We start from the raw sequence: 9,832 nt of genomic DNA, 5'->3' as shown, positions 1-9,832 counted from the left end.
AAAAGTATTCTGTGTTTTTAGTTTTATTTATGCCAAACAAATCATTAAAACGAACTCCCTTTTAAATTATGCACATTTTGTCATTAAATCTGTCTATAAACAAAACGTAGACCAAATGGTAGTGATATTAGTCAGAAGGATGAATGTTTTATGAACTTTTATAATAAAACTGACCCAAGTTCATCTACACTTGTCACCCCTAGTGGTGAATCGTCGGATTTTTTTATTTATTTATTGAATGAATGAACAACAGACATCAATAAAAAAGATTGACAGTAACAATACAAATACAGGGTATGCTAGGGGGAATTTACAATAGAATATTAAATAAGGTACACATTTTTAAAGTTTTCAGTGCCTTTTGCTTTAAAGAGAATCTTATAGAATCAATATACAGATCCATTTCTTTTTTAAATAATATAAAACAGGGTTTTTTCCAGAGAATTTACATTTGTGAATATGAAATTTTGCTAACAAAAGGATCAGATTAATAATGTAAATACTATTAGTATCATGATAGTCTCTTTGATTCTTGAAAATACCAAAAAGCACACATTTCCAAAATAACATAAAATCAACATCAATTTTCTTACAAATAAACTCACAAACATTTTCCCAAAAGGGTTTTACAAGTGGGCAGTACCAGTATAAGTGAACCATAGTTTCTAAGCTATTATTGCAAAAAGTACAATTTGTATCTATATTGCTTTTAAATTTCATAATTTATAATACTTTGGTGTTACAGGGATTTTGTAATAAGCCAAAAATTCGCCAAAAGTAAAAAGAAAACCATTAGAATTAAACAATTGATCTACCAGAATTATGCCATTCTTAAACCAATCCTCAAGAAAAAGAGATTTACGCTTAAACACAATGTCCTTGTTATTCCAGATATAATACCTATGCGGTGAGAAATTGTGCTTGAAGATTAAAGACCATGAAAGAAATGCCTGGCGATGAAACTCAGCTAGTTTTACTGGTATTTTATCAATATCGTAATTGCAACCAAGGAAAAACTGAAGGCCACCCAAGGTGGAAAAAATATAGGAGGGAATAAAATTCCAGATGGAATTGGGATTTCTGATAATCTGTCTAAGACAATTAACTTTGAATGTATTATTTAATGTTGCAAAGTCCCAAAAATTTAGGCCACCCTTTTCATAAGTATTCATAATAACAGTTTTCTTTATATAATGCGTTTTGTTTTTCCAAACAAAGTTATACAACATTTTGTTAATCTCTTTGCATTCTTTTTTTACCAAAATGTAAAGCCAATGCTGCATAAGTTAAACGAGAAATAGCCTCTGCCTTAGTAATCAGTATTCGACCCCTTAACGAAAGATCCCTTATAAGCCAATGGTTCAAAATTCTTTTAGTTTTTTCAATTATAACCTCAAAATTAATCGAACATCTTCTACATTGGTCTTTAGTGATTAACAATCCTAAATACTGAACTTCAGTTGTGAATCGTCGGATTTTCGAAACGTTTTGAAGCCTCGTTTGCTAAAATCACGTGACTTTGGACAGTTTGAAACAAGCTCCGAACCATTGATTCGAAACAAAAGATTCATAAATGTTTCGAAGCCTCATGAAGCGCGCTTCGAACTCACCCATCACTAGTAACACTCCAGTCCAGTGTGTGTCAGTATTGAGCTGTTACCGGAAGTGAGTGTTTCGTGTTTATTGTCTGCTCTTCGCCGTGTAGCTTTACTTCTTTAACATCATTTTCATTCATAAACACGTGTATGTAATAAACTATTATTATATAATAATTTCTTGACTTATAACGAAGTTCTTCTGTGGACTTTTTATATCCGTGGTGGATGAGAGACGCGTCTTTTCATCATCACCCGCATGGAATAGAGGCTTTCGTCTAGAAATGAAATATTAAACAGTCATATAAAAAGAAAGGTGTGTAGAAAGTAAAGTTTTAAGTGTAAAAATGAGTTTGGCGAACAGCAGAGAACAACGCTGCACTGCAGGAAACCGCATGTCCAAACTCCTGGACGCCGAAGAAGAAGATGAGTTTTACAAGACTACATACGGAGGATTCAATGATGTGAGTCTTTATACTTCAGATAAATAATAATAAGAAGAAGGTGTATGAAACATTAAAACTGTGTGTTGTTGTTGTGCAGGAGTCTGGTGATGATGAGTACAGAGGAGATCATTCAGATACTGAAGATGAGGTGGACAGTGATTTTGACATTGATGAAGGAGATGAACCAGACAGCGATCAGGAGGATGACGCTCCACGCAGAAAGAGTCGTGTGGTCACCAAAGCTTACAAGGTTAATGAAAGACACTTTACACGTACACACACACACACACACACACACACACACACACACACACACACACACACACCATACATTAAGTCCTATTGAAGATCACGTACAGTATGTTGGTCTCTTGGGTTCAGTTTTCAGGGATCACACATATTGCTACATATAAATCACTTTTGATGAAAGCATCTGCAAAATGCATGCTTGTCATTTTAAGGAACCTCTGAAGATCTCCAAACCCAAAGTGAAGCGAGCGTCTGAAGAACTAAAGGCTGAACGACCCAAAACAGAGAGACGCGCCATTCAAGAGCTGCAGGAGTTTGGGGAGAGTGAGTGACAGACACATAGGGTTGTAAAGGGGTACATTTCTGGAAACTTCCCATGGGAACTTAATCCATTAAATCCCATGGAAAGTTTTCAGCCATGAAAACTCCTAGAACTTTGCAACCCTACAGACATAAATGACATCAGCGTGAGATCACATCAAATTAAACAAAACTTCAATTCATTCGTTCTCTCATTTAGTGCGCAAGTCGGTCCGTAAATCCACGAGCGAGCACACGCGTAAGACCAACCAGCGGTTACAGGAGCGCCAGCAGGAGGCGCCGCGGAAGAGGAAAGGAACCCTGAGCGAACACGTGCTGACGCAAGAAGAACTACTGGCTGAAGCCAAACTCACCGCAGAGATTAACCTCCGATCACTGGGTAACACAGCACTGACATCATCATCATCATGTGATGTCATCATCAGTCTGTCTTCTGTATTATAATGATCTGTGTGTTTTTAGAGAATTATGAGCGCTTGGAGGCTGATAAAAAGAAGCAGGTTCTGAAGAAGAGAAAGTTTGAAGGTCCAACTATTCGCTATCATTCAGTGCTGATGCCTCATTTGCCGGACGCACAGACCAAAGAAGAAAATGTGGACGTGGAGGGGTAAATATACACACACACACAAACACACACACACACACATATATATACTACAGATCAGTGCAAGTCTGCGATGATCCGTTTCCTTTTAATCTCAAGAGCAGAACATTAAGACGTTTCTTATGTTTACTTTAATAGATTGGACCAGGACACGCCCCAACCCACGCCTACCTCTTCTTCTTCTACGCAGGGGGCGGGGTCTTTGTGCTCACGCACTTATATCACTTTCAGTGATGATGATGCGTTTAACTCCGCCTTCCCTGTGTCAGCTAGCATCAGCCCGCCCCTCCCCGTTCAGGAGGTGTGTCCCGTTACACATAAGCCCGCGCTGTATCGGGATCCTGTAACGGACATCCCGTACGCCAACGCTAGGGCGTTCCGCATCGTACGTGAGGCTTATCAGAAATATATCGCGGCTCACGGCTTCCCGAACGCTTCCGGAAACTTCGCTGGAAACAACGATGGCGATTTGACGTCAGCGACCGCCACAAAGAGCGTCCGCCCAAAAGTCACCATCAAACAGGGTGTCATGACCACCTAGACACAATTACCTGAATTGTGATTATTTATCTCTAGAGCGGTCGTCTGGTGGTCTCCTCAGGTCTATAATCTACGTTTAGCTGTGATGTCTGAATGGGATTTTCCATCCCAGGTGCTGCTGATGTGTTATTTGAGGACTCACAACACTCTTCACCAGCATTAGCTCAACTGTTTCAATGATTTCTTGTTTGATTTTTACTCTGGTTTATAGTTTTCAGTCAAAACCGACTGAAACAATAAAAACACATTTCTAGATCTGTTTTTCCCTCTGTTGTTTTATGTTGTGAAATGCAAATGTGTACTGAAACACATCATTATTCAGATGCTTTTCAGTCATGTTAGATCACCGGTACCGGGTCTGAATAGCATCACTTGATCTCAGTAGTAGTTGGTAGTGCATGGTCTGGTTTTACGGACAAGGCTTAGCTAAAGCCAGGTCTAGGCCTCAGTTAAATTACGATGTTTGAATCTTTTATATAAAACACAGGTCATAGAAAAAGATGTTACTGCTGTGCATCTTGAGACGAATCAATGGCACTGGCTTATTGGAAGATCTGTCAGTGCAAGTTGTTTTAGTCTAGGACTAGTAGTCCTATGCCTCGAGGGCCGGTGTTGTCATCTCACCGGGTTAAAGGTTGCTTTCTGTAGGCTCCCTGCACTCACAGCAGCTTCACTCGTATGATTTAATGCACGTCCCCACCTCTTTATTCCCAAGTTGTTTGTGTCCCAACCACTTATTGGAAGAAATCTTGCATTAGGTTCCATTAACATCTAAAACACATGGTAAATGAGAGATACATTGCTTTCTCCTGCTATTTAAAGTGCTTGCCGTCTGCCTTTGCTACTAGTCCCACTTGCTGTGAACACGAGTTTTGTTTCAGACGCGTCTATATTTAAGTGCGCTTGCCAAGCTTCTAGATTTAAAATAAACTTGAGCACAAATTGATGCATCTACAGAAAAGGATCTACAAATCATTTTTTTTAATCTAAGTCATAGATGTAACATTAAATCGTCATTATTGTCTATTTAATGCCAAACTCATCTCAGATTATTGGAAAAAAAAGCATTTTCATATAAATATGGTGTTTTCTCAAGTAAAACATGTCCATTATATATTTGTTCTTTTAAGGTAGGCCTACCTTATGTTATGGCTATATACATGATCAAAGTACTAAAAAAATGAAAGCTTTTAATGTTTTCATCTGTTTCCCCTGTATACTTGATAAATCTAGCTTGTTGTATATCAGGGGTTTCCAAACTTTTATCTTAAGACACACTATTTTTAAAAAATAGAAATATAGGGAAAACACAAACACATTTGTTCTCTTTCAGTAGTTTTTGAATAAATGTAATTTAATAATATTAAAATGCCTTATGGTAGGGCTGCATGATTATGGCAAAATCCTAATAGTTAAGGTTACTGTATTTGCTTTAAATTGGAAATGATTTATTTGGAAAATACAATGAATTGCAAGGCTGCAGAGAACGGTGCACTATTGCAGTCTTATTTAGGCTAGTGAGGATTTAATGAAATTATTTTAATCTAGTCAGTCATGAACTGAAGTGGGCCGGTCTAAGACATGAAACTCCAGGGCTCGTACTACAGGATCTATGATGCAGAAATAATCTGGATCATATTAACATTTCTATGAAGCTGTTTTCAGACAAGACAAGGCCATTTTATTACAATTACAATTCTTCAACAAAATAAGAAAAAAAAGACATGGATACAGATGATTTTGTTGGTCTTTACTACATGAAAGTCCAGCATGGCAGATTTTCTCTTTGGTTTTGATTTGTTTTGGTGTTGAAGTCTCACTGTCACACATCACTGTCTCTTTGTGTCAAAGTCTTCAAGAAGTTTTACACAAATGAAAATATTACCACAAAAGTTCAGTGTGAACAAGTTTGCTTTCTTTCAGAGCTGAGTTTTGATTTATTCTCCGAGTTGATGTTTTTCTTCCCTTGTCCGGCAATGAAAATGGAAGGACCGATAAGATTTCAGTCTGTAATTGAATTGATTTGAGTGATGACATCCTGAGCGCTGTATCTCTTCTTTATATCCGTCACACTTGTTCAATGTTCATTCAGAGTTTTCCCTCTTCAATCATGCGGTTGAGTCCGGTGCAGATTTTAGTGAGATTGTCCCACAGCGTTCCTTTGGGATCATACAGGTGCGTGAGGAGGTCAGGGTCAGAGTAATGGTTAAATACGTGCCTGATGCGATCCAAAGATTTCGCCGTCAGATGCTTTTCCACCAACTTCACCAGTAAATCACGACATTCGGACAACAGTTCCATCATCACGTTCTTATCAAACGTAAACTCCACCTGATGGAGAGATCAGCAGGGTTTAGATTGTATATAAACCAGGACACACACGTTTACCAACTTGAACCAACATAGCCCGTGTTTGGTATTACCGGCCGCTCTACACTCTTAAAAATAAAGCTTATAAATCTGTTCACTGATTAATAATGATGCATTACAGTTCTGAGAAGACACAATATACAGTCAAACCAAATATTATACAGACACCAGATATCATTTTTCATATTTTTTACTACTGGGTGCAGGACACTAAAGTAAATTGAGAATAGTAAAATAAATGGTGACATACCTCAAAAAAATCTTCATACGGTGGACTACCAGTAAAATGTATATATTTTGGTTTGACTGTATGCACATTTAAGAATAACCTGCATGTAAGCACTTTTGAAAACCTTTTATATTAAATATACAGTTTTTGTATTATTTTTTAAAGAGTCCAGTTGTGCTCTCACCACAATTAAAGTAGAGAATAAGAAATTGATAATTAATGATTGCAGGCCCAATAAGAGCCTGTTAAGGAATAAGTGCATCACCTGACCATGTAACCAAGTTTTGAAGTTTATTAAGTAGGGAGTCAGATATTGCCCAGTTTTGTTGTTCAAGTAATAAAGACTGTAGGGTTTGGCACCTGGAACCCTTGAGTACTGCATGAAGTGACTGATTTTCCACAACACTTGATGAAATCATTTTTGGATGAATGAGAACCTTTGTATAATAAAGGTTGGAAAAATTGAATGGTTCTCTGAGGAAGCAAAAATGGTTCTTCCATAGCATCGTTGAAGATCATGAAAAACCTTCTAAGCACCTTAGAGTCTATGATACTCTCTTCTTTACATATGGGTCTGCTCCCTCAGGATTTATTGTCTTTTAAAAACAAAAGTGCTTAGACAGTTCTCACAGCAATGCCAAACCATTTCTGTCTTACTTTTTACAGTAGGGTTTTTGGATGTTAAGGGTTGTTTAATAAATAAAACATTCTTCATGCAGTAAAAAATCTTCATGTGCCAAAAGGTACAGTCTTTAGTGCTCAAACAACAAATCTGGGCTGTCCCAAAACATCTCAATATCTGACCTACTTTATAAACTTCAAACTGTCATTTCAAAACCTTTTAGTAATATTGCTATTTGTTTGATCTCAAAAGTAAGATTATTTTAGTCCCAACAGAAGGGTTTATTTAGGAACAAAAATGTAATAAAACATTTTTCTAAACCTTATAAATATAATTACAATTATATGATTAGTATCGTATACTTTAAAGTATTAAAAGTATAATATTGGGCTATCATTAAAACCTGCCAGTCAAGAAAGAAAAAAAAGTCCATATAAATCCATCATACAGCAGTCAATAGCAAATAAAAAATAAATATTTAACATTGAAACAAAAGTAATCCTTAACTTTAGCTGATGTTATTTGTACAGTATATTGATCACAATCATCAGAGACCAAACAGTAGTTCTAACAACCAGCATCTCTACAAATATAAACTAGTAGATAGTTAGACTCTTTAGGACAGTTTACCTTACAGGGTTTAAACTAGTCCCAGATTAAAATGCATGTTTGATCTGCCTTAATTTAAAAACATCTTGCACTGACATATCTTAATATACATCAGTGCCATTGTCTGGTCCCAAAATGCACAGCAGTATAGTTTTTTGTGAGGTTTGTGTTTAAAAACGTCTTAAATGTCCTAATATAACTAGTGCCTATAATCTATCAAATGGAAACCCTGTCCATGAACCACCCCTTCATGACTTAAAATGCATGTTTCAATGTGTTTGTGTATAATCAATATTTGTTTTGTTTTGTTGTGGGCCATCAGAACAGTCTCAAATGTTGAATTGAAATTAATCCCATTTATATACAACACTAGTAATCCAGATTTGCTTATCTGAAACAGTGTGAATCTGGATCAGGGTGATCCAATCCAATTTTGCTTTGACAAACCAGAACAAAAGTGAGCTGGTTTACCTGATCCTGGATAGCAAAACATGGGATTTCCAAATCTGGATCATGTTAATCCAGATTGACCTTTTGAAAAATGTGCTCCTGGTTTTACAGACAAGGCTTAATGTTAGTCCTAGACTAAACCACATGTTTGAGCTGTCTCATCTGAAAAGATCTTAAAATATGCCAGTGTCACTGATTTGTCTTAAGATGCACACCAGTAATGTCGTGTTTATAAAAGATGCTTAAACATCTGAATTTAACCAAGGCCAAGCTAAGCCTTGTCTGTAAAACCAGGCCTTAACTGTTTCAGCACCTTTATTTTTAAGCATTTTGAACATTCCTGATCTTGAAGGACCACTGTGTACTGCTGAGTTGTTTCACTTCAACATTAAATCAAACACACTTGATCAGTTGGTTTAATCTGAACTCAAGTCTTCAGGTCATTGTGCATTCAGGAGCAGAACTGGACGACCCTGATCTGGTCCTTGACTTGAACTGTAACATGTAGCATGAGCTTGAGCAATAATAGTTATGCTTCATTCATCAAACACAAAGATGCTAAACCTTATTTAGCCAAACTGATTCATCTCATTGTGTGTATGTGTGCAGAATAGAGGTGTGTGTGTTTGTGTACCTCCTGAAAGCTGATCGCTGTCATGGCTCCGTGATGAAGCTTTTTCCTAAAGTCTTGAGCCAGACTCAGTTCTTCTGCACTGAACTTCTCATGTCGAAACAGAACTCCAACCTTCACGGCTATCTTGATCATGTTCTTCACCACTTTCTGGGCCTCGTCGCGGTTTTCCGTGTGCTTTTTGGAGACGCGGTACAGTTCGTCCAGAATCTCACTACTGTTGTCGTCTATGAACATATGAACCATTGATTTACTGGCCATGCGACTGAGGATCTTCTTCTGGGCCTTCATGGCCATGTCCTTCGAGCTGAACGTCTCCATCCTGAGTCCTGTCTGCAGAGATCCAAACAATCACTGATAGTATTTATGAAAGTATCATGGTATGCATGCATGCATGCGTGTGTGTGTCTGGGTGTTTACCTGCGATCTGCAGTCTGAGGTGTTTATGAAGAATGTGTCGTGTCTTTTGGAGGAAGTGCCGTCTTCCGCTGTGTAACTGTGAGAGGAAACGGTGATCAGAGAAGATATTATACTTCTGCTTTCTGTTCTCTCTCTCACACACTTTACCAGTCAGTTTAGACTAAAATCACTCTCTCTTTCTCTTACAGATGTTAACACTTAATACACTGCTATTTAATGAGTAGAGATCAATCAATACTGATGTGTCAGTCTTCATTAAAGGCCAACATTAATCTTAAAATATAAAGCATTCCCCCACTTTCATGATTATTTCTAAGGCCATACACAATGATACTACAGTCAGCTTTGTTTTTCTTCATCGTCTGTGATCAGATCTGTGAGTTACATGATGAAATATCTGCAACGCGTTCATGTTTAGTTTTAGTTGTGCGAGTGGGTTTGTAAACTACACACTGGTTGGTTGCTACAGTAACGTGTACAAGTGTGACATGTAAAGTGTTTATTGATGACTTCCTGTCTGACGGCTGAGAAATCGACTGAGATGAAAGGCGAGACAAGAAGTGATCATTTGAAGTGTTCCTGGTTAACACAAACACACGCACAGATCACTAACAGATTCACACTGGATTGTTTATGTTTTTTTGGCCAGTAGAGGGCTGTGTTTACTTTGCTTTGTTAGATGCCACAGGATTTCATTGTAATCCATTTAATAAAACACAACCCAAACCATTAGGAGTAAACTACAC

At 37.4% G+C, this 9,832-nt stretch overlaps 2 protein-coding genes across 2 annotated transcripts; one reads left to right on the top strand and one right to left on the bottom strand.

The window, feature by feature from the left end:
• The first annotated feature begins 1,641 nt into the window (after positions 1 to 1,641).
• vps72a (vacuolar protein sorting 72 homolog a) lies at positions 1,642 to 4,010 on the top strand. Its single transcript, XM_065283763.2, has 6 exons — positions 1,642 to 2,059; positions 2,139 to 2,291; positions 2,503 to 2,614; positions 2,811 to 2,990; positions 3,074 to 3,218; positions 3,354 to 4,010. Exons 1-6 carry the CDS (start codon positions 1,943 to 1,945, stop codon positions 3,754 to 3,756), a joined length of 1,110 nt encoding a protein of 369 aa, XP_065139835.1. The 5' UTR covers positions 1,642 to 1,942; the 3' UTR covers positions 3,757 to 4,010.
• Positions 4,011 to 4,859: 849 nt separating this feature from the next.
• On the bottom strand, positions 4,860 to 9,227 carry tnfaip8l2a (tumor necrosis factor, alpha-induced protein 8-like 2a). Its single transcript, XM_065283772.2, has 3 exons — positions 9,087 to 9,227; positions 8,670 to 8,999; positions 4,860 to 6,086 (listed from the first exon to the last, which is right to left on the bottom strand). Exons 2-3 carry the CDS (start codon positions 8,985 to 8,987, stop codon positions 5,844 to 5,846), a joined length of 561 nt encoding a protein of 186 aa, XP_065139844.1. The 5' UTR covers positions 8,988 to 8,999; positions 9,087 to 9,227; the 3' UTR covers positions 4,860 to 5,843.
• Between the last annotated feature and the right edge of the window lie 605 nt (positions 9,228 to 9,832).

The sequence above is a fragment of the Paramisgurnus dabryanus genome, chromosome 19, assembly GCF_030506205.2.
Source record: "Paramisgurnus dabryanus chromosome 19, PD_genome_1.1, whole genome shotgun sequence".
Classification (NCBI taxonomy): Eukaryota; Metazoa; Chordata; class Actinopteri; order Cypriniformes; family Cobitidae; genus Paramisgurnus; species Paramisgurnus dabryanus.
The sequence above is the reverse complement of the archived record's forward strand: the minus strand, read 5'-3'. Positions and strand labels throughout refer to the sequence as shown.

Excerpts from the sequence above, each read along its gene's own strand:
- vps72a (XM_065283763.2), top strand. The coding sequence starts at position 1,943 with ATGAGTTTGGCGAACAGCAGAGAACAACGCTGCACTGCAGGAAACCGC. Across the intron at positions 2,060-2,138 it reads CATACGGAGGATTCAATGAT|GAGTCTGGTGATGATGAGTA; the intron begins GTGAGTCTTTAT and ends GTTGTTGTGCAG. Across the intron at positions 2,292-2,502 it reads TGGTCACCAAAGCTTACAAG|GAACCTCTGAAGATCTCCAA; the intron begins GTTAATGAAAGA and ends TGTCATTTTAAG.
- tnfaip8l2a (XM_065283772.2), bottom strand. The coding sequence starts at position 8,987 with ATGGAGACGTTCAGCTCGAAGGACATGGCCATGAAGGCCCAGAAGAAG. Across the intron at positions 6,087-8,669 it reads CAGCGATCAGCTTTCAGGAG|GTGGAGTTTACGTTTGATAA; the intron begins GTACACAAACAC and ends TCTCTCCATCAG.